The sequence below is a fragment of the Perognathus longimembris genome, chromosome 22, assembly GCF_023159225.1.
Source record: "Perognathus longimembris pacificus isolate PPM17 chromosome 22, ASM2315922v1, whole genome shotgun sequence".
In the NCBI taxonomy this organism is placed as follows: Eukaryota; Metazoa; Chordata; class Mammalia; order Rodentia; family Heteromyidae; genus Perognathus; species Perognathus longimembris.
The window spans coordinates 10,359,421-10,385,188 of NC_063182.1; the positions used below are offsets into that span (position 1 = coordinate 10,359,421).

General features: G+C 34.5%; 1 protein-coding gene across 1 annotated transcript in view; it reads right to left on the reverse strand.

Annotated features, from left to right (window-relative positions):
- The window catches only part of Ap3b1 (adaptor related protein complex 3 subunit beta 1), a 205,786-nt gene that overhangs the window by 111,747 nt on the left and 68,271 nt on the right, over positions 1-25,768 (reverse strand). Inside the window, exons 8-14 of the mRNA XM_048331505.1 lie at positions 17,242-17,394; positions 13,745-13,842; positions 11,434-11,488; positions 11,278-11,349; positions 9,224-9,286; positions 7,251-7,383; positions 2,646-2,755 (exon numbers count right to left, since the gene is read on the reverse strand). Of these exons, the coding sequence (XP_048187462.1) occupies positions 2,646-2,755; positions 7,251-7,383; positions 9,224-9,286; positions 11,278-11,349; positions 11,434-11,488; positions 13,745-13,842; positions 17,242-17,394 (684 nt within the window). The remainder of the gene's footprint in view (positions 1-2,645; positions 2,756-7,250; positions 7,384-9,223; positions 9,287-11,277; positions 11,350-11,433; positions 11,489-13,744; positions 13,843-17,241; positions 17,395-25,768) is intronic.

Genomic DNA, 25,768 nt, shown 5'->3' on the forward strand with positions numbered 1-25,768 from the left:
GTTGAAATATAATCATGTGTGGAAATTGATACATAAACTTGTTTGCAAATGTAGCTGTAATCTGTCTTTCCCATTTAGAATTCTCTGTGTTCAGTCATTAGTTGTTAGAGAAGTGAGTCTTACTAGGAGCTATATCATTTATGTAGGAAGTAGTTAAATAATGTCTCAATATTCTTCTGAAATCTGATGATTGATAAGACAGGGACAAAACAAGAACAAGAAAGATAGGATCAGAAAATTATCCATTGGATTTAATAAGTAGGAAATAGCAACTTTAAAGGAAAGAGTTGAATGTAGGTAGGTCAAAAATCAAACTGAATGGTTAGATGAATGAGATAAGGAAATAAAAATTTCCATGTACCGTCAAAAAACTTTAGTTTTAAAGAAGAGTATGAAATAGGATATAACTAACAGGTAGCATTATCATGATCCAGCTAATGTCCCACGACACTACATGCACCAGTGTAACACAACACTCAGATTCTCACATGAGGCCATTTTCCTGCATTTACACTAGCTACCTATTAGGGTATTTACCTACATTATGTTTTCTCAAATGATAAAAGTTGTAGGCATTCCCTTATGCCCCAAACATGGCAATCAGTGCAGGAAAAAAGAAGAAAAGAAATGCTCTTATACAGCCACAGTAGACAAGTCTAGAAACAGGGAATTAAATGTTGAACCAATATTGTTTAATTTACATATTTTGAGATTCTGACAACTATCCCTGTGTGTGTGTTGTGTATGACCCTTTATTAAAAAAAATTCAGGGCTGGGGATATAGCCTAGTGGCATGAGTGCCTGCCTTGGATACACGAGGCCCTAGGTTCGATTCCCCAGCACCACATATACAGAAAACGGCCAGAAGCGGCGCTGTGGCTCAAGTGGCAGAGTGCTAGCCTTGAGCGGGAAGAAGCCAGGGACAGTGCTCAGGCCCGGAGTCCAAGGCCCAGGACTGGCCAAAAAAAAAAAAAAAAAAAAATTCAAATCATAGGGGAACTAGGGAAGGTGGAAGAAAAATGAAGGAGGAGGTAAAAAGTTTGATAAGAAATGTACTCACTGCCTTACTTATATAACTGTAACCCCTCTGTATATTGCTTTGACAATTAAAAAAAATTTAAAATCATATGTTGTATTGTCATGTCCCTTCAGTTTATTTTTCACTGCAATTTACAACGCTGACATTGTTTTAAAAGTACATTCTGTTACACTGCAGAATACACTAGGCTCTAATATAGATTTGTCTCATAACTCTCAATGATTATATTCAAGTCATTCAATTTTTAGTATATCAAATCATCTACATGATTCTAATACTGGTAAGCATTAACCAGGTTCATCTGGTTAAAGTAATGTCTATCAAATTTCTTCATTGGAAGTCACTATTTTAAGTCTCTGAAACTAAGAAATACCTTATAGAGATATATTCTGAATATATAAATATATATAAACTCATGTTTAGCATTTGCCAATAATTCTTACTTGAATCCATTATCATTTTGATGGCTGGCAGATATTGATATTTTAACTTCTTCATTCCTCTAGCCTTACTAGATGTTTTTGAATTATAAGACAGAGCTTCCCTTCCTCTGCTATCCTTCCATCCATTTATCCACCCATCCATTACAGTGGGACTCAAAAGTTTACATACTATGCAACAGGTTAAAATCATTTTACTATCATTTATTTTGTTATTAAAATTGGCCAGTGGGAGCCCCTTGTTCTTGTAATCTAGATTTTGTGGCCTTTGATGCAGGCTCTACCATTCTGCGCATGCTTTCTTGCTTTATATGTTCTAAAACAATGTTCTAGGTTCACAATGCTCTTTTGTACACTACCTCTAAAACCAACCATTATTCTAAAACGTTCCAGTCCATTTAAGTAGTATACGGTATTTAAAAACCAAGATCTATCAGAAAAGAAACAAGTAGTACACATGAACCTTAAAAGCATGTTAACTGAAAGAAGCCTAAACTGAAAAGCCACATATCATTCTATTCATATATAAAAAAAGCCACCTCTATTCATATAAAATTCCCAGAATTGGAAAATTCAAAAACCGAGAAAGTCGATTAGTGGTTTCCAAGGAATAGAGTAAAAAGAGAATGAGAGAGATGGGGCTAAGTATTGTTTCTTTTTTTAAGGATGGGAATATTTACAGTTATATCATGGTGATGATTTTGCCACCCTAAACATTCTGAAACTCTCTGAATAATACACTTAAAAAAGGTAAATTTCGTGACATGAAATTATTTTCTCAATAATAAAACAAGACCTGAACACTAAGTATGGTCATTAGTAATAGGGATATTGTTTCTAGGACCTTTCAAAGGACAGAACTGGAATTACATGTGCTATTTCCATCTACTCAAATTTAGATGTGCACATGTATGCACTTAGATAACATCTAGTTATTCACATGTAAAAACCATGGAACACACAATGCTCTAATTCCAATTCAACACTACAAACTTCATTCTCTCCTTCCCTCTTTTAGATGTGTAATTCCTTCTTTAACAGTAGGAAATCTTAGGAACAATACTTGAATCCAGGTAGACTTCAGGATGAACATTTACTTTAAGAAAACTATAATTGACTAAGCAAAACTTATTGGGACGCAACATGGATACTTCATGGATACTCACAGTGATACTGTCCAAGAGTTTAGCCATATGTTTAATTATTTCACCATGCTGTGCAGGTTGCATTTGCAGTAATTTCTTTATAACAACCACACTTTCAGCAACAACTATTTCTGAAAAAGAAAAGAGATTATTTATTTTAAAATATGTGCAATATAACTAGACTTGTCCCAATATAGGCCAAACTTAAGTCAACAAACATTCTGCATGTCTTATAAGACTAAGTAAAAAACTACAAGCATGAATGTACTTACCTTGCCTTTTCCAACTGCCAAAGGCTGCCCACTTTCTTTGGTTCAAAACCAGCAATTAATCATTCTGATCCTGCTTTTGACATCTTCTCTTTTCTTCCTTATAAAATTCAATTATTCTGTCCTAACAAAAGAATCTCCCTATCTCCAGGACTTAATCACATTTGCAAAGTCTCTTCTGCTATGTAATATAATCATGAGCATTAGGATTTGAGTATCTTCAAGGGAAGCAGTACTCTTCTCACCATCAATCCCTTCTCATTCCCTTCAGGTAAATTCACTCTTTATGATACCTACAGGTTTTCAAGGAGCTGAGCACAGTGGCGTTATTCCACTAGGAGCACAAAATGATTCTATGTCTGGACAATTCCTAGTTTCTTCCTTGACGGAAACAAAACTTAATGGTCCTAACTACAAAAGCTAAGCCTACTATTTAGCCTCATTTTGCAAATGAAAAATGTTGAACACATGTACACTGAGAAATTACTCAAGAGAACTTTAACATTTAAAACCAGGCAGTCTGATTCTATATGTGAGCCAATGGCTGTCAAAGAGTAAGTGCAGTATATGAAAAGACTACAGGGAACTTCTATTATCAGCAGCTTCCTTTAGACTGTGAACTACAGAAAGGCAGAAACTCTAAAACTAGTTATCTTATTAATCTATTCCAGGCCACACTAAATACTTATTGAATTACAAAAACAAAATAAAATTTAAAAATAGTCTTCCATTCCAATCCTTTTAGTTTGCAGTGGATGGCAATAAGGTTACTCAAACAAATTATGTTAATAGTTACCTAAAAGAAATTACTTTCAGCAATTAAATTATACTAAGTCAAGTGAAATGTGAATTACTTCTACTAAAGACCCTAAGGAAATTTGTTTATCAAATTAATCTTAAAGAGAGATTAAAGTGATTAAAAGTTCGGTAGGCTCAGTGGTTCATACTTATAATTATAGCTAGAAGCAAAAAGTTATCAAGATTCATTCTCAACAAACAAGCCAGACCTGGGGAAACAAGCCTGTAAACCCAGCTATGCAAGAGGCACAAGTAGAAAGATCATGGCTTGGAGTCAGTCCTCGACAAAAGTACCAAAATCCTATCTGAGAATTAAATCTGAAAATTAAAGCAAAAATGTCTCAAGTAGTAGAGCATTTCCCTAATAATCACAATGCCTTCCATTCAAACCCCAGCACCACCAAAACCAGTAACAAAAACAGTAAAAATATTGTTTAGAGCAAGCTTTAAGTCTGCTTAGGAACGTTCTTTTAGGACAAAGTCAACAAAAATAATGAAAATAATGTGTGACAAAGCAGGAACAAAATTACTGCTTTAAATAGCATAGTTGAGCTCAGGACACAGAGATCTGAGAATCATGGTTTGAAGCCAACCTGAGCAGAAAATCCCCTAGACTCTTTAATTAATCAGCAAAAATGCTGGAAGTAGAGGTCTAGCTGAAATATCTTTGTCAGCGGTGAGCAGAAAAGCTCCAAGGTTATGTAGTCAAGCATCAGTATCAGCAACAAAACAAACAAACAAACAAAAATATCTAGGGCATAAGTATATTTGTTCTTTCTTTAACATCAGGAAAAAAAAAAAAACACAGAAAAGAAAATAGAGAAAAGCTCAAAGTAGGACCAGTATTCTAGCTCACTTTTGGTGCTTTGTGCCTGCAAGTAAATTTTCAATGTTTTGGAATGGTCTTCCCAAGGAGTGTATTTTATTTAATCAAGAAAAACTCACAAGCAGGAAACAAAAAATGTGTTTTTCAAGTTACTTAAAAGTGTCACCTTTTAGAAAGAGAGACAAAAGGGATGTTATTGTTCAAAATAAAAATAAATATGTGGATGACACCTATTTTCTCTAGTTACCTTGTACAGGGCAAAAAAAAAATTTTTTTGTTTAATTTATGTCCTTGCTGAATGTGATGACACATGCCTCTAATCCCAGCACTTGGGCAGTCAAGGCATCCTAGAATTCATAGCAAAATTCTGTCTCAGAAAAACAAGGGATAGGGTAAAGCATTTGCCCAATACACCAAAGGCACAGGTCCTAAATTAAACTTCCCTTCCCCCATCCCCAGTCATAAATAAACAAAATTATCTCCTTGATAATTCTGGCTGGCATTTATGTGAAATGTTAATACCATATGTTCTTTCCACCATAAAATCTTGAGTTTATAGGTGCAATGTTATAAATATATGTTCAAAAAAATAAATCAATGTTATTTGAGAATAAATTTCATTCCAACTTGTTAAGAGTTTTCTACAAATATCTACATGTGGGAAAAACAATCTAACCATGGTATAGGTAATAAAGAACTATTTCAGTAAAAAAAGGTTTTCTTCAGCACTGGGAATATGGCTTAGCAGTAGAGTGCTTGCCTTGCATCCATGAAGCCCTGAGTTCGATTCCTCAGTACCACATAATCAGAAAAAGCTGACAGTACCACATAATCAGAAAAAGCCGGTGTGGTACTGTGGCTCAAGTGGTAGAATGTTAGCCTTGAGCAAAAAGGAAGCCAGAGGCAGTGCTCAGATCCTGATGTCAAGCCCCAGGATTGGCCAAAAAAAAAGTTATTTTTCAAAATGTAGTACAAAGATAATTAAATTTTAGTCTTTTATTTCATGGCTGCTCATGCATGGCTGTAATGTGGACATGACATTTAAGATTATCTAGACATAACTACTTAAGATTCTAGAAATAGTTTTAATGATTTTATACAGAAGTTTATGTTTCGCCTATAAAGAATCTTAAGCAATATAAAATGAGAATAAAAGATTTATAAATAAATTAAAGGCAAAAAGTTAACTTGTTTTTGCTTTTTCCTCCAAATGACCCTAGTTATTTCTGTGTCTCAAGCCCTAGCCACAGAAACAGCTGACATTGTACCACTGAATAGATAATATGAAAACTAGACTACATAGTTTGTTAGGTATTACATATCCAGTTTCTCAGAACACTTAGATAATTGTTTGACTTAAACATGAAACCATTCCAAATTGATGACTTATACTTAATCTTGAATATAAAAGTATTAAGAGAATTTCTAGAAGAAAAAAATGCACACTAACATGTTTTTATTTAGCCTGTTTCCTGTGTTATAAAGTCATTTGCCTGCTTTTAGCACCCTCTGCAGGTGAATCAATATTATGCATGACTTACATGTCATTAAAAGGCAAGAGAATAGAAATTTTGATGAAAGGGTACATACAATGGAGATGATTAAATAGTAAAGTAGGGTTTTGGGGTTTTTTTTTTTTGAGGGGTCAACTCTTTTGCTCTCTACTCTTTTTAGAGGAGATTTCTGTTTGCTTGGGTTTTTGTTTCTTGCCAAGACTGCAATAGGAGAGTTTACTGAAGCAAAAACTAGTAACAAAAAACAGAGCGTATTTTGCAGAGGAAAGGCAAGAAAGATGAAGAAAAGGAAATTCGAAAGAAATCTATATATTGGATAATTTTTTGCTCTCATTACATATCTTTTTGTTGTCTCCAGCCTGATCATACAGGAGCACAAGTGGGGACAGAAAATAGAGGGTGGCTGCTTCCCTCCCACCGCAGTCTCACTAGCACCATTCCTGGTCAAGCAAAACAACTCAAATAGCAACAGGGAGATGAGGAAAACACACAAAACACGTTTTGTTTTTGTTGCCAGTCCTGGGGCGTGGACTCAGGGCCTGAGCACTGTCCCTGCCTTCTTTTTGCTCAAGGCTAGCACTCTACCACTTGAGCCACAGCGCCACTTCCGGCTTTTTTCTATATATGTGGTGCTGAGGAATAGAAACCAGGGCTTCATGTATACGAGGTGAGCACTTTACCATTAGACCATATTCCCAGACCCCACACAAAACACTTTTCTACAGTATTTCAGGTGCCTAGCACACAGGAAACCTTGAGGAAAAACAGTTTCTAGAAGTGGCTGCTACCTCTTGTTTATGGTTTATATATGTATGATAGATATATAGAGATATATAGATAGATAGCTAGATATATGGTACTGGTAACTATTGTTAAAATATGTTCTTAGTTGAAGCAAGATAAATACTGTTTAATTACCTAGTTTGTTCTGATATACATTTATGTGAATTTAAGAATATCTGATCACAAAAAGTTACATACAGAAAATAAAAATAAGCAGGAAACAAAAAATATGTTTTTAAGTTACTTAAAATGTGACCTAAGAAGATAGATATTATTGATCAAAATCAAAATAAATATATGGATGACATATATTTCAAATATTCTATGCTACTGATATATAGGAAAAACTAAATTATAATGGAAAAGATTACAATATAAAATTAAAATAAGAATAGTCAAACCAGAATTTGAAAATGAAATGGAGCTATGAACTTACCATCCCTGTTGGACAATAGACAGACCAAGCCATTGAGACAGGTGTCTGTGACTTCTGCGATGTTGGTTGCACATCTGCCTATAGTCTGAATAGTGGCTGCTGCAAATTGTTTATCCTGGCTTTTCACATAGGTCTAAAAACATATATATACTCATTAGTTTACATATTAACACTATCAAGTGAAGCAAAAAGCCTATTTTAAATAGCTGTGTCACTACATAAAAATTCCAAAATACATAACACAAGAGGACTTTGCATGAACACAAGAGGAACAGCTGATGACTTAATTCAGTGTTTCTCTTTTTATGTAAAGAATGTGCCTTTTCTATAGAAGAGACATATTTTAACACCAGTGTCATTCACCACAGCGGTTTTGAAAGTTCAAAACAGATAGTGGGGAGCAGTCATCCAAAGACAGTATTTGGTACAAGAGCAAGGTTGAAAAAGACAAGAACTCTTTCTTTAGAGGTTTCAGTTCATTAAACCAGAAGGATCTGTCAGTCTATGAAAAAAGGGTCACTTCTGAAGACACAGTAAATCTAAAAATTGTGAGGAAAGGAAGAAAAGAACCAATGTGCTATTAACAAATAATGACCTATAAGTATATGAGTCTTGGGTAAGAACCTCTGATACAATATTTTCTAGTATATAAAAGAGTGGGTCTTCTAAGAAATCCCAATTTTTATCAGTGAGTTTCCTAGTAACACATGTAGCACGAAAGCCAAGTAAACTAGTAAATGACCAAACAACGACAAACATAATATGATATTCTGTTACTGCTGAAAAATACAAGATCTCTGAGCTAAAGATAAATACAGTATCCATAGAGCTAAAAACAATTAATATGGCTATGGAAATTTTACAAAAGTTGAGAGCTGGTTAAAAAAAAGAGAGAGAGAGAAAGAAATCCTGATTCCAGAGACTATAATCTGAGAACTGAGGTTCTAAGCTATCCCAGGCAGAAAAATCCTGGAGTCTCTTATCACCAATTAACCAATGAAAAGACAGAACTGGAGACATGGCTCAAGTGGTAGAGCAACATCTGTGAGTAAAAAGGCCAAGCAAGCACGTGCAGTTCAGTACCCAGTACCAGCAATTACCCCCTTCTCTCCCCACAAAAAAAACACCACCAGGATTAGTTTGTAGTGTGTGTGTGTGTGTGTGTGTGTGTGTGTGTGTGTGTGTGTGTTTGGTTTTTTTTTTTTTTAGAAAATTGCTGATGACATGTTGAACTAAAACTCCTTTAGTATCAGAGATACTAAAAAATTTTAAAGAGAAAATGACTGGAGCAATTTGAAATTCACACAGCTAAAATGCTTTCTATTACAGTGTGCTTTACCACTAAGGCTTCAAAGCTAATCCTTCTATAAATAAAGAGCATAATATCTATGTTTCATGGATATTATGATGATTATTGAGTAATGATTTCTGAATATTACTTTTTGGTGAAATTCAGCAAGAAAGCATCTCATATTACATAGACTGTAAAAACACAACAAAATTAACTAAAGAAGCTAGGCACCCGTGTCTCATGCTTGCCTAACTAATCAAGAGGCTGAAATCTGAAAGATGTAAGTAGAAGTCAGCCATGGCAGAAAAATCTTCAAAACTTCACTGTCAAAATGACAAGCAAAAGGCCAGGCTGGAGGTCTGGCAGACAGCAGTTAAGCAAGGAAGTTGAGCAAGCAAAAGAACCTGAGTTCAAATTCAAGTCCTGAACAACAAATTTTTCAATTAAGATGCAGAACAGACTTTCAAATTTTATAAAACATAAAAGGAAATAGAATACCAACTCTTTTCAATTATATATGTAGTTTATTATTTTAGTTTTATAAAATTTTGTTTGCTACCCATTCCAAATCACTGTTTTATTTACATAATTATTATAGAAATAATAATAAGATTGAGGGAAGATATGTATTTAATTTAAAGTTGATATATAGTACAAGCTTTAGTTACCGGCCTATACAAACCTGAAATTCTCGAAGAAGAGTAGATATGTTGGCTTCATTTGCCAAGTTTGTTAAAATTTCAAGCTATAGTAGAAATAAGAGAAAACAAACATTTTAAAACAAAAATAAAAAGATGAATTTAATAAAGGCTAGGCATTTAATTAAAAGTTAATTTGTCTTTTTTATCCCTCTGTCACAAATGTGGTAAAGTATATATGCTTCAGGTGAATTTAGTCTGTCTCCTTGTGTCTACAAATAGAGGCTAGATAATTACACAGTTGTTAGAAAATAATTAGGAAAAAGAGAACCCTACATCTTCACTAATTGTTTGTCCCAACTTTATAATTTATATCTAATTAACCTAAACCATTTAAATTAGTATGACTTTTAATTTTTATTAATAAAGTTGGAAAACAATTTGCCTTCCATGTAATACTTCTGTTTTTCAGATACCAATTAACTTCTCTTGATTTGTTCTTCTACATCCCACCTTCCCAAACAGACATTTTAATTCTCTCTCTGCATTTGTAGGTATTAATCTCCAACAAATATGCTAAACCTATTTGTTTTTACACATAAAAATGTTTGACTAATCTAAATGTTGGCACCAATGGGGGACAGGATAGCACAAACAGAAAAATAATGTTGTAGACATAAATATATTCATATAAAGAAATACCTTAAATGATCTAAATGTTACATCTAAAAGGCATAGATTGCACAAAGATTTTACATAGTATTGTATATAAGTCATTTATTTAGATGTACATACTAGGAATATTTTCTCTCAGATTACAGTTTGAATTTTCATTTTGATAAAAATATGTCAACCTTTTGAACAATATTTTTAAAACATCTAAACATAAAAAAAGTTTCAGATATAGTACAGCAAATTTCCATTTCTCTAACCCACTTGGGACTAGAGTTGCCCATCTAGTGATATATTATGCCCCAAATACTTCTATGTGTGTTTCTTATAAGGACAGGTCTTACAGTACCTGTCTCAATAATGCATAATAAAAGGACTAACTCAATATCATATATAGTATTTAGGCATTTCCTTCCATGTGAAAAAGTTCTTCAATCCATCTTTTGATTTTCACGAACTTGAAAGTTTTCATGATTACAAAACCAGATTCTTTTAAAATAAAAATACCTCCAATTTGTGTCTTAAATTTTCTTATAAACCTAGTTTTTATGTGAATAACATTTTGTTTCAGTATTTAGTGAATACTATTTTTTTCTCATCAATTTATGTCTCATATAGTACACTATATATAGAGTATGCTCACATTAAAAGCTGAGTTTCTAGGATTTCATTCTATTTTACTTTTCTGTCTAAATGTCACACTGTTTTCATCATTTTGGCTTTACATTCCTAACTGCACTCTATACCAGTTATCATTCTCTAATAATACTCTCTCATAATACATTGTGTTAGCAAAACTGCTTTCAAAATGGTAGCACCGGCCTATAATCTGAAAATTCAGAAGGCAGGAAAATCACAAATCCAAGAAAGGCCATTGTGGATTACTATAAGACCATGTTCTACCTGCACTGGAGAAAAAAAAACAAACAACAAAAAAGCTCCTGCTTTTATCTCACTGTAATCCTTTATAACTCCCAAATCCCCCTACTAGCCACAACCAAGTAAATAAACAAACAAACAAAAAATCACAAAAAGATATTCTAAGATCCACTAAAATATCATTTCCCCAATTTCCCAGACAGCTAGCCTAACTTTGTATTTATCACTGCACTAAAATCTCTATTATCATTTAAGCACACAGGATTAAGATTCATCTATTTACACACTTGTTTTCTTTAGTATGGCTGCAAGTTATTCAAGGTGTATTTAGCATGTCTTAACTTTCTATCATCTGGATATAATACAGAAATGAACACATAATAATACAGATTTGAAAGCATATCCTAAAAAAAAAAAAGAAGGCATATCCTTAAATGTGTACAGAAAGCAAGGTCCAACTGTGCAGATGCCACCCACAAGCTACAGCAATCTCTTCAGAGAATACAAGTACTAAAAAGAGTATGAGGGAAATGAAAACATACCATACCTTTAGTGTCTTGATCATAGTTGGATCAGTTGACCTAACATAGAAACTCTTCAGATAAGGCTCAAACATACCCTAGGATAATAAGAATATGTAAATACATTTATAATACTAATGTGGTCATTTGCTTCTTTAATTATGTATTTACAATGTACATACCTTTCTTTGAATTGACATTGTTGCTATATTTTGTAGAACAATATATTGCACTTCCCTAGAATTAAAAGATAATTTTCACTGGGTATATTTTCCAATGAAGCATCTTTGAATAAATAGAACAATAACAAAAATGGAATAAGCAGTAAGTTTCATAGTAAAGAAAACTCTTATAGTATTCAAAGGTTTTACTGACTCTTGGGTACTTATGCCTTCTTTTAAAAATAGATTTTCTAGCCAGGCACTGGTAGATCACGCCTGTAATCCTAGCCAATCAGGAGACTGAGATCTGAGGATCATGGTTCAAAGTAGAAAAGTATGAGACTGTTACCTCCAATTATCCACCAGAAATCTAGAAGTGGTACTGTGGCTCAAAGTGGTAGAGCCTTAGCTTTGAGCGCAAAAGCCCAGGGACAGTGCCCAGGCCCTGAGTTCAAGCCCCACAAATGACAAAAAAAAAAAAAAAAAAAAAATTTCTGTCATTAGAAAGAGTTAAAATCAATTTTATAGTACCATAGTCAAAGAATACAAAGCCAATGTTGTAGGTTCTTTAAACACATACAAGAAAGATATGCTTAGGATTAATGAACTAAACTTGATGACACAATCAACATAAATTCCAATTTTAAAATTTAAATGCCACTCAATCATGTCTCAGAATAAAAGCTAGGTTGAAAACTCAGTCATGTTCTTTTCAAATTCAAATATCTAGAAATGAACTAAACCTGATATAAGACTGCATGTGAAAAATTCATTTTACAACTTTACATTATTCTTTGAACCAGCCTTTTAAAAAATTATTAACCTGGCAAAAGAAAGGAATGGCTAGGTATAGAGAGGGAGAAGAGGAACACACAGGAAGGGTTCTAAGTATACTAAGCTCACTTGCTTAGTAAGGATGGCAAAGCCAGTCAAAAGGTAAAGTTGAGGATTAAGTTGTAGTTAAAGACAAAACATACCTTTTTGCTAGCCAGATTTGTAAAGGTATGCATTCAAAAAGTTAACTCAAATGAAGTACATATTATAAAATACTCAAGGTCAACTAAATAAATGAAACAAAGGTATACCGTGTGTGTCTATGTGCATGTGTGCATGTGTGCACACAACTAATACTAGAACTTGAATGCAGGGCTTGAGCTTTGTCTCAGATTTTTTTGCTTAAAAGCTAGCATTCTACCACTTGAGCCACAGCTTCATCTCTGGCCTTTGGATGGTTAATTGGAGATAAAAGAGTCTCACAGACTTTCCTGCACCTTCTTTGAACAGCAATGCTCAGATCTTAGCCTCCTAAGTAGTTATGATTACAAGCATGAGTTATCAGCATCTGGCTCAAAGGTATTAATTTTTTTCCTTATTATTATTAAGAAGTTCTAAGTGTTACAATATGCTTAGACAGGCAGCACAACAAAAAAATCTGATGTTAGGTTTGAAATTAGGGATGGAGCTATGGCTCAAAGTGGTATAGTGCCTGCCTAGCAAGCCTGAGGCACTGAATTCAAACCATATTATATACATGAGGACTTAACATAAGTGTTTTTAAATTGTTGACCTGAACTGCTGAATTATAAGGAGATAAAATTTTAAAAGAGAAGACAAGCTCTATCTGCCCATCTATCCATCCATCCATCCATCCATCCATCTACCTATCTTAATATACAAACTATAGTTAACTATAGGAAACTAAAGAATTTTACATTCTATAGTTATGTTAAATGAGTAACAAATAAAATACAGGTCTCTTTTAAAATTATTTTAAAATTAGCCCACACTATAAAAATTAAATATTCCAACTCTGTAAATAATAGTAATTCTGCTATAAACTATATAACTTAGTTTCTAGACTATAAAAAAATCCAAGCACAGGGCTAGGAATGTGGCTTAGTGGTAGAGTGTTTGCCTAGCATGCAATAAAGCCCTGGGTTCGATTCCTCAGCACCACATATATAGAAAAAGCCAGAAGTAGTGCTATGGCTCAAGTGCTAGAGTGCTAGCCTTGAACAAAAGAAACTCAGAAACAGTACCCAGTCCCTGAGTTCAAGCCCAGGACTGACACACACACACACACACACACACACGGCACATGGTGATGACTTACACAGTATTCTACAAAATATTTTAACCTTGAACCTGAGATTAAAGTCTTTAATATCTGTCATTAAGATTGAGATAAATTTATAAAGGCTCTTATGATCATCATATTAAATACCAATAAAATATATTCAAGAGGTAGACATAAAATAAAAGACATGTTTACATTTGTTCGAATATTCCTGAAAGAATATAAAAGAAAAACATACATAAAACCATGACTTACCTATTGCTACGAAGTAAGCGCACTAGTGATTTCGCAATAATGCCAGCTTCTGACTTTGGTGATATGTGCCAGTACAGCTGAGCAACTGCCATCACCACCTGAATGTGAAGCATGGACATAAACAGGAGCAATGAACATTCAAGCACTCCACAGTCGCAAAACACATTCTCACACATCACTTCCTTTGAAGGTGAACAAATGCCTATTAGGCAAAATGAAATGTGTAACTCTGTAGTAAAGAGGTTTTCCCTAACCCTAAATTCTTGTCTGGCCTCAGAGAGGATACATTATTAAGGTAAGGACATAGATCTGATCTGGCTGGGGAAGGACTTATGAGTAATAGAAAGAAAGGTAATATGAAGGTGAAGGCATCAGAGAAGTGATGCATCTAACTAGCTTCACTTGTTGGTAATGCCAAGGATTACCAGCAACCACCAAGAGGCTAGGGAAGAAGCAGTTTCTCCCTTAGAGCTTCCATAGAAAGTAACCCTATTCATATCTTGATTTAAAAAACTTCCACCTTCTGAAATGTGAGAACAAATTTTGTAGTTTTAATCCACTTAGCTGATAGCAATTTTTATACCAGTGCTAAGAAACGAATCCCAAAACATAGAAATGAACTGTTTGAGGTGTGCTGGTAGTATAGGGCAATGTATACAAGATTCCAGATTCCAGGATTCTCCTAGCACTGCTGCTACTCTGAGTGTGGACTCTTTTCCCCCCCAGAATTATGGCATTCTAAATGAAGTCAGATACATCAGGATTAACAGGAACAAGTAGATAAAATTTTTAAAGGTCACTTTTATGTTATAATAAAAACAATGCACAACTAGGGTTGGGGATTTAGCTCAGTGGATGAACACTTGCCTAGTAAATGCAAGGCCCTGAGTTCAGTCCTCAGCTCTGGAAAACAGAAAGGGGAAGAGGGGGCACCAAAAACAAAAAACAAGGCACCAAAAATAGTGGCATCTGTAATGCTAATACTGTATAAAACACATAACCTTAAGACTAGTTTTCAAAAAGTTTAAAAGTGATTGGGTTTTGTCTCAAATTAGAAAAGCACTGTTTGCTTTGCATGCCAGAAAGTACTGTGTTTCCCTTACATGGATCTACACTTCAGATTCAGAAAACTAAACACAGACTCCTCATTACTCAATATATCCAACGTAACAACATGACAACTGCAGAGACAACTATAGAAATTATACAACCTTACCTTTGGATAAGAACACAAATTAATTCTATTTTACTTCTGTTTGGTCTATGAGGTTCTAACAAATACATGGTAGAAATTTTATGTATGTCTCAAGACTAGACAGGACATGAAAGTGCTTGAGATTAAAAGGATTTTATGAAACTTGAAAAAAAGAACCTGAAGAACCATGGTTCAAAGTCAGCCCTGGCAGGAAAAGTCTGTGAAACTCTTATCTCTAGTAACTACTCAGAAAAAGTTAGAAGTGGCACTGTGGCTCAAGTGGCAGAGCACTAGCCTTGAACACAAAAAGGCTCAGGGACAATGTCCAGACCTAGAGTTCAAGCCCTAGGACTGGCAACACACACACACACACACACACACACACACACACACACACTTTACAGCATCCTAAATTTATTGTTGTTTGGGATTGAGTAGGTTTTTATAAAACCATTTTTTAACTTTCAAACATTAGTAATTTTAAGATTGTAAGATCTCATCTATTCATTTATAATCAATAAATATAATTTAATAATTGCAATAAATTTCTGAATTAAAAAATCTTTATAAGTCTCATGTTGGGCACCTCGTGCCTACAATCATAACTAATTAGGAGGCTGAGATCTGAAAGCATCATAGTTCAAAGCCAGTGTAGATAGACAAATCTAAAAAGATTGTTATCTCCAATTAACCAGTAAGAAGTCAGAACTGGTATGTCTCAAGTGGCAGAGCACCAGCATGAGCAAAAATGCCAGCTTAAGCCCCAGTACCAGCACAAAAAGAAAAAAATAAATCTTATGAGTCTCATCAATAATAGACCAAATCTACAGATACTCATTTATAAAAAAAATTTAAAGCATATAGCTATCTAATAATATTAGTTTATGATAGAAAAGAAAGCTGAAGCTTAAGCTTAATGTATTTTACAGATGATACATGAATGCTTTCTCTATTATAAATAATAAGTACAAACTCACCAACAAGATAGCAAAGCGTACTTTTAAACTTTTTGCCAGTACTGTAGCTTGAACACAGGTTCTTGCACTTGGTAGGCAGGTACTCTACTACTTAAGCCACTCTGCCAGTCCTTTTTGTGTTGTTATTTTTAGATGCACATACTTATATATGTATTCATACATATATAGACACATACATGTGACTAAATACATGCAAATAAAAAAGATATAGAAGAAAATGCACTAAGATATAAAACTGACTTCTAAGTGATGAAATGTGATATTTAATTTACTTCTTATGTCTTAGTTTTCCTAGCCTTTATTTCATAATTTCCTGTTGAGCACAATGTATTCTTCTACAATATAAAAGATGAGTTACAATCAAATAAAAATCATTTTTTTCTTCTTTTGCTGGTGATAATGGAGAATGCACTTAGGCCTTATGCTTGCTATCCAAACACTACTTCGGCTATACTCCTATCCTAGTCCTTTTGGCTTTAGTTATTTTCAAGTAGGTTCTTACATATACACCTGGGCCAGCCTGGACCATAATCCTATTTAAAATGCTTTCCACACAGCTGGGAGGATGAGTGCACACCTTGACTCTAGCTTTTTATTGCTTGAGATGGGGTCTCATGAACATTTTCAGCCTGGGCTGGAATCAAACCATGATTATCTAGATCTCTAAGTAGCTGGTATTACTTGCATTGTGCCAAGCATAGAAGCAATTTTTAATTATTATTACTGCCAATTAAAGTGTCTAGGTGTGGGGCATCTTTCACTATTGCTTTAGGGATTAAACCCAGGCCTTTTCCTTTTACATGTGCCAGGCAAGCACTTTACCACTGAGTTACATCCTCAGCCTTCATTAATTTTTGTCATAATATAATCTCAAGTATTCTACCAGTTATATACAAACATTATGAGCACTGCATCTAATGTTCTCATTCAGGATGGTGGAACAGAAATATACATGGTTTAATAAAAATGCACATGGTTTAATAAAAATCAAATTGATTGAGAAGTAATTAATTAATTAAGCCAATTAATAGAACCTTTAAAGAGTACATCAAGTCCATTAGGTCAGCAACTACCAAATCAAGTGATCTCATCAAAATCAAATCTGTATGTCTCAAAACACTGCAGGCTGAAATACATTCAGCTATTGCTTCAGAGAAATTATTTCCTAAATCTGTATCTTACATTCTATATATTTTAAACTACCCATGACATGTGTCTGGAGTATATACAATCATTCCAGTAGTACACTCAGTTCTGTTTACTGAATGTACTACTTTAAATAATTTTCTTCAATGCATGATTTTGTATAGGACATTTTCACATACTGCTGAACTCCTGCTCTGCAGCAAAGGCTTTGTGTTTCTAATTAGCAGCCTGTGGTCTGGATCCATAGTGTAGGGCTTCTTCTTTTGGTCAGTCTTTTCTTCCTGCTCATCATCAGATTCATAGAACTTTTCATTGTCTTCTAAAACATCATCCTGCAAGGAAGATGGTTCAATCCTAATATTAGTTCAAATATTATAATAAATGAAAGCTTTAAAAAAACATTATTTTACTGTAAGCCACTACTGTTAGGGTGATTTAAAACATATTACACAACCTCTATGGAATAAAGCCTTGACTTTTCTTAGATGTTATAAGATGGTAACTGCCACTTGATGCTATGACAGTTTACACTTCTACTAAGTTACACTACAAAACTTTGACTATTAAATCTCCACAGATAGCTAGTGCTTCTACTAAGTTATACAACAAATCTTTGATTGTTAAATCTCCACAGAAATACCCATAGTTGCTTAAAAGGAGCAAATAGATAGAATTTAGTAAAACCTATGAGAATAATTGAAATTGGAAAACTATTTCCAAAAATTGTCAGTTACTGTAACTCAATGTAAGAATTAGAAAAAAGAAGAATATTGACTAGTAACATTTAAAAAATCATAATAAAGCTTGACAAATAATAGCTAACGGTTGTGTGGATCTTTGAGTTGTCAAGAAAACAACTGTTTAAGGTTTATGAAATCTCTAAGTGTTGTTTTTTTAAATTATTAAGTTTAAATTCTTTATTATCTCCTCCAGTAGGCATTTATTCCCCCCAAAGCTCGCATGCATCTATATACATTTCAACTCCTATTTTATAGGAAATCTGCTGCCAAGAATTGGATTCACACAGTAGCACTTTGCTCTTGTCTGCAGTTTGGTTGTTTTCCAAATTCAGTTATCAATAGTCAACTGAAGTCCAAAATTATTAAGTAGAAAATTTCAGAAATAACTACTTCATAAAATTTAAATTGTGTGCTATTCTTGGAAGCTTAATAACATCTTGCACTATGTAGCTTCTTCCAGCTGAGGATATAAATTATCCCTTTGTCTTGCACATCCATCCACTCCCCACCTGATAATCACTTAGTAACCATCCCACAGATACCAGATAAGCTGTAGCAATATCACATTGTTCACTTCCAGTAACCTTTATTTTACTTAATAATAGCTCAAATGGAAACAGCAGGGGTGTTGACAATTCAGATATCCCAAAGAGAATTCATAAGCATTTTTCAACAAAGTGGTAAGACTGATCAGATCTACAGTTGTTGTTGATCTCCTATGATGCCGAAAAGTGTGTGTGTGTGTGTGTGTCTTGCACACATAAACAAGATGGGCACCATAGAAATGCAAAATTAGAAACAATGAATAAAAAATTTTAAAGTATAGATAAAGAAATAGAAGAAGCAATACATAAGAACCAAAGAGAAGTCAGGCTGCAATGGAGCGTGCCTCTAATCCTAGCTACTCAGGTGTCTGAGGATGGTGGTTTGAAGTCAGCCTAAGCACACAAATTCAAGAGATTCTTGTCTCCAATTAACCAGCAAAACACCAGACGAGGAAGTGTGACTCAAGTGGCATAGTGCCAAACTTGAGAGAAAAACCTAAGCAGGACTTCAGACTCAGAATTCAAACCTCAGTATTAGGAGGGGGAAAAATACAAATTCATAATAAAGTATGTATCCGGAAATGGGTACTTGTAAGAGGGGGAGTGGAGCCAAGGAGAAGTAGATGAATGAAGGGAGAGAGGAGAGAATGCAGTCAAGAATTCATTGTATATACCACAAAATTAAGAAAAATAAATAGACCGGTCAAATGGGAGTGAAAATGTTGAAAGGATGACACAGATCAAGATGCATTGTATACATAAACTGATTTGTTAATGGCAAAGAAAACTTTCAATATATGTCCTAAAAATCAAGAAAAGTTGGGGGCTGGGAATATGGCCTAGTGGCAAGAGTGCTTGCCTCGTATACATGAAGCCCTGGGTTCGATTCCCCAGCACCACATATATAGAAAATGGCCAGAAGTGGCGCTGTGGCTCAAGTGGCAGAGTGCTAGCCTTGAGCAAAAAAGAAGCCAGGGACGGTGCTCAGGCCCCGAGTCCAAGGCCCAGGACTGGCAAAAAACAAACAAACAAACAAAAAAATCAAGAAAAGTGAGGTAAGGGGTGGGTTGGAAAAGATGGGTGAGAATATTAAAAGGAGTAATATTGATCAAGACCCATTGTATTCATAAACTTCTTTGTTGAGTGGCAATTCCTTTGTATAACTATAGATAATTAAAATATTCAAAACTATAAAAAGCAAAATTAAAACTTATATGAATGAAATGAAATGCAAAATGTAGGAAACAAAGAAATGAAAAAAATACACAATAGAAATAAACCAAAAAAACAAATAAGCCAAAATAAATAAAACAAAGAAAGTAACCAACAAATAACAGAAACTGCTTACTCTGAATAAAGAGAAAACAGACTAGGGACAAAATAAATTTTAAAAAATACATCATTAGGAATCTGTAAAATACAAGAAAGACTTAAATTCCTGTCATCTGAATCCTGAAGAGGAGAAAGAAGGTATGGCTGAAATGGAACACTAAAAATTAGTAGCTGCAGATTCCTGAATTTATTAATAAAATAGCAAATTACTGGCCCAACAGAATCTAAAAAAGTTTCAAATAGGATAATCCCAAGACATCCCTAACACATATGGGAGCCAAAGTTTTGGGAAAATAGAAGACAAAGAAATAAATCTTGAAAGCAACAGAAGGGAAATGATATTTTATCCACAGGAGAAAAACCATCTAAATAGCAATTTTTCATCAAAACTCATGGGGCCAGAAGGAAATGAAACATTTTTAACTGCTGAACAAGAGGAATTATCAACAGAAGCTTATATACAACAAAATATTCTTCAGAAATGAAGGGAAAAAATAATGGCAGCAGAGGAAATAACAAAATTTGTCACTAGTAGGGGCTGGGGATATAGCCTAGTGGCAAGAGTGCCTGCCTCGGTATACCCGAGGCCCTAGGTTCGATTCCCCAGCACCACATATACAGAAAAACGGCCAGAAGCGGCGCTGTGGCTCAAGTGGCTGAGTGCTAGCCTTGAGCGGGAAGAAGCCAGGGACAGTGCTCAGGCCCTGAGTCCAAGGCCCAGGACTGGCCAAAAAAAAAAAAAAAAAAAAAAAAAATTTGTCACTAGTAGACCTATCCAAGAAATTGTCTAAAGACCGCACTATCACTGTATCTTATCTGAGTACATTGGAAACTGTATATACTGGTATTAGAACTAGGGAAGTGAAAGGGAATATCAAAATCGAGAGACAAAGGATAAAACGACAAACCACTCCAAAAGCAATACTTGCAAAACCATTTGGTGTAAACCAACTGAACAACTCATGGAGGAGAGGGAACGGGGATGGGGAGGGGGGAGGGGGGAATGAGGGAGGAGGTAACAGTACAAGAAATGTACCCAGGGCTGGGAATATGGCCTAGTGGCAAGAGTGCTTGCCTCATATACATGAAGCCCTGGGTTCAATTCCCCAGCACCACATATATAGAAAATGGCCAGAAGTGGCGCTGTGACTCAACTAGTAGAGTGCTAGCCTTGAGCAAAAAGAAGCCAGGGACAGTGCTCAAGCTCTGAGTCCAAGTCCCAGGACTGGCCAAAAAACAAAACAAAACAAAACAAAAAAAAACAAATGTACCCAAGGCCTAACATATGAAACTGTAACCTCTCTGTACTTCACTTTGACAACAGAAAAAAAAAATTAAAAAGAGAGCCAAAATCAAGAAAAAATGAAAAATAAATGAATACAGTAAAAAAAAATTGTCTAAAGAAGTTTTCTTAAACAAAAATGAGATGATAAAAGATGAATTCTTCACAGATTAAAAAAAGAGCATGGGAAGAAAAAATACGGATTGAATGAAGAGTTGCTCCTTTTACTGTAAGCTTTTAAATTAAATTAGGTGGTTGAGCAAATTTTGTTGCAGTGATAAAGTTTTAGATATATGCAGAGGACATATTTCAGAAAATTGTATTTACAAACTGAATAGAATAAAGAGACTAAAGGGAGTTAAATAAAAATATTACCATATGAAGTATAACTTGTAGAATGTAGTTTTATTATGTATGTATTAATACCTAGCACAAATGCTAAAAACACTATACAAAGGCTTTTTAACTACAGAAAAAAACAACAACCTAAAAACTAAAAACTATTCTAATAGCATTCCAATAGCCCACAGAAAATAAAAAGAAAAACAGAAATACAAAATGAAGAAGCAAGGCACAAAATGGCACACTTAAACCTTAAAAATCAATAGCTACAATTAAGGTATACGTGATTAAAGATAAAGAAGGTTGGCTCTATATGGCTCAGTTGGCAGAGTGCTAGCCAATAAGTGAAAAATGTCAGGAACTGAGTTTGAGTACTGACCTCAGAACAAAAAAAAAAAACAAAAAAAAAACAATCAATCAAACAAAAAAGACAAAATAATGGCACAATGGATTAAAACATATGGACCAAGCTACATCCTGCTAATAAGGCACTTAGTTCAAGACAACACCAGTGACTCACACTTGAAATCCTACTTAGTCCAGATACTTACTCCAGAGGCTGAGGGCAAAAGGATTGAGGTTAGAGAACTGCCTGCCCAGAGAAATTTTCAAAATCCTATCTGGAGAAATAGCCAGCAAAGAAACAGAGCTGAAGGCATGGTTCAAGTGGTAGAGCACTTCCCAAACAAGTGCAAGACTCTTAGGTTCAAATCACAGTACAGGGAAGGAGTCAGCTTGAAGTTTTTAAAAGTTTACTAAAAATGTTTAACAGGATAACTAATCAGTTATGACTATCCTATTATAAACAGTTATATCTATACTATTATCAGATAAAGTACATTTCAGGGTAAAAAAGTAACTACAGTTAAGTATATTGTGTAATTAAAAATGTCTAACCTATAAAGAAGGTTATGTATCATATAACTCCATTTATGCAACATTCTTGAAATAAGAAAATTCTAGAAAAGGAAAAAAATAGTGGTTGCCAGGATTTACGAAAGCAAAAGAGATTGTGGTTAAATACAACAAAATAAGTCTAGATATAAAATTACAATGTGAAAAATCCTTACAATGGAACTATTTTAAATCCTGACTATATCGATATCCTAATATTGAGCTACAATTGAGCTCAATAATATTGAGCTACAGTTTTGCAAGATGTTACCACTGAGGAAAACTGAATAAAGATTTCATCATATAGGTTCTCATTTCTTACAAATGCACATGAACCTAAATTATCTTAAAATAAAAAATTTAAATGAAAGGGGATAAAAAAATCACTAAACAATTTAAAAACAATTTGTATTTATGCACTATAACAATGAATGAAATCATCTAACATGTTTCAGATTAATGTAACTTAATAAAATATTTTTCCTTGCTCTAAGTCTGCACAAGTATGTGGCAAGATAATAAACATTGCTTACTTAATATCTGATAACTTTTAAGTCTGTTAGAAAGAATAAAAGTTTAGTGTTTGTTAAAGCCACAATAAAAAACTGTAAGATATTATCAAGAGAAAATTCATAAAATGTATAATTCTTTGAAAATAAAAGTATCTTAAAATATATTGATCTTCAAAACTGAACTAGAAATTAGGCAGGCATGTAGCACGTCTTCAATCCCAGCACTCAGGAGGCTGAGGGAGTGGACCATGAGTTCTAAGCCAGCCTTTACTACGAGCCTTATCTCCTTTAAAAAAAAAAAAAAAAAGCCAACAACTATTAAACTAGGAACAATAGCATTATCCCTTCTTTTGTTCACAGACATTAAAATAAATTACTTTTCTCTTAGTGTTTAAAAGAAAACAAAATACATACAAACTAAAATATCAAGGCCATATCTGACTGACTCTTATGAACCTCAATCCAAAGTAGTTCTGTGTATTGGTAAAGCAATGAATGGCACACAGTCAAATGTACAAGCACTCGATTAACATAATCCAACCACAAGCACTCATTTAAAACCTCAAGTCAATACTAAATCAGATTCAAACTCTCCTTCAAAGTGTTACATGATAAAGCTGCTGTATTAACATATACAAAATGATAACTATCAAATAAAATTCTCAAATGCTCATAAAAGCTGTTTGTAATTGCATTTACTCATCTATTTCTTGTTCATTGTTAATTAATATACTTTATTAGAGTTCAATTACATTATTTTAATAGAGGATATATTTGAATTGCTAATTTTACTTTAAAATGTTTAGGATTATGGTAGTAATTTTCATAAAAAGATTTCAGATGAGTAATTTTCCTTCATTAGCATCTTTCCCACACAAGACTCAGAGATCTCATATAGCTATTAAGAGAATTTTCATAAATTCATACTTAGTACTATATAAATTATTATAATTTCTTAAAATTCAAGGAATTATTTGAAATAATATATTTCAAATAATGAACTATGAGATGACAAAATGAAGAGCATGTTGCTTATAGCTAAAAGTCATTTATCAAAGGCATATTTCTCTCAAAAAGTCTGACTACACTTTTTACGAAATTTCTCCCTCCCCCCTCCATTCCTTCCTTCCTTCCTTCCTCTTCCCCTTTCCCTTTCTCTCTAGCTCTCTTCCCAGCCCTTTCCTTCCTCCCTCCCTCCCTCCCTCCCTCCCTCCCTCCCTCCCTCCCTCCCTCCCTCCCTCCCTCCCTCCCTCTCACCATCTCCTTTTAGACCAGGCTCCTTAGTTACTAGCTATGTAAAAATACCTAATTCTTCTTTGTTTTGTTTTGTTTTGCCAGTCCTGGGGCTTGAACTCAGGGCCTGAGCACTGTCCCTGGCTTCTTTTTGCTCAAGGCTAGCACTCGACCACTTGAGCCACAGCACCACTTCCGGCCTTTTCTATATATGTGGTGCTGAGGAATCGAACCCAGGGCTTCATGTACATGAAGTGAGCACTTTACCACTAGGCCATATTCCCAGCCCTAACACGTAATTCTTTAAACTGGAATCAAATGGAATAAGTGAAGGTTGATGTTTTCGGGAGACAAAGGAAATGAACAAAATAAAGTTTCCTTAGAAGATAGGAACCAATGTCTAGCAATATATTTGAATCTGTGTTAACTGTGGACGTTTTCTCAGGTTTTAAATTCATCAGGCAGAAAATGGCCTAATGATGATGGATATTCACAATTACAGGTGTACTGGAACACATAGGTTTAATATCAGACTGACTCTATGACCATAGTTCCATTACTAAGCCTTCCTTTTCTTGACTTACCCATCTATAAAAGAGGTTAAAGCATATTTCTATCACACAAGAGATTGAATCAGTTTGATGAAAGTTACACAAAGTGCCCGGTACAGATTATATAAAGTGCCTGTTACAAATTAAACACTTATGAATCAAGAAGTTGCCTCATGGGGCTGGGGATATAGCCTAGTGGCAAGAGTGCCTGCCTCGGATACACGAGGCCCTAGGTTCGATTCCCCAGCACCACATATACAGAAAACGGCCAGAAGCGGCGCTGTGGCTCAAGTGGCGGAGTGCTAGCCTTGAGCGGAAGAAGCCAGGGACAGTGCTCAGGCCCTGAGTCCAAGGCCCAGGACTGGCCAAAAAAAAAAAAAAAACAGACAACACAGCTGGGCACTGGTAGTTCATGCCTATAATCCTAGCTACTACTAAGGAGGCTGATCAGATTAACATCAGCTTTGAGTCACCTCAGCCCATAACTGAGCTCAAAATGTTGATTCCCTTAGTCACACTCTACAAGCAAATCAAAAGTCATTATCCAAAACTTCAAAGCAGTTCAATAATTTATCAGGAAGGAAATGGTGATATCATTAAGGGTCAGGATATCATTTTCCATTTGGGAGGGAAAATCAAGATATCAAATGAAAGGTAATCAAGATACGGGCTTCTATATGCTGTAAACCAACTGTGCAACTCGGTAGCGGGGTGGGGGAGAAATTGGGGAGGAAGGAAGGTAGGAGAAAAATGAGGGAGGAGGTAACAAGTTTGATTTAAAAATGTATTCACTGCCTTATGTATGAAACTGTAACCCCTCTGTACATCACTTTGACAATAAATTAATTAATAAAAAAATTTTTTAAGGTATGAGCTTATGAAGAATTCTGGTAATTTGTGTCCTGGTGTGATATACAGGAAGTAGGTATACTCAGTTTGTGAAAATTAGTCGAACTATTTGCTTCTGGTACATGGACTTTTCTGTATATATTTTTACTTCAGTAAGGATATGTGTGTGTGAATAATATAAACATAAACCAAGATGAACACACAGTATGAAAACAAGGAATCTAGAAAATTGGCATAATTAGACATGAGTTCTACATGGATTGTGTTAACTGAAAGAATGTCGGTGTCCTCTTAAAATTCATATGTTGAAATCCTAATTCAAAGAGTGATAGTATTAGGAACTGTAGTGTTTGAAGATAATTAGATCTTGAATGAGACTGGTACACTTTCAAAATGAACCCCACAGAGCTTTTTCACCCTCTTTCT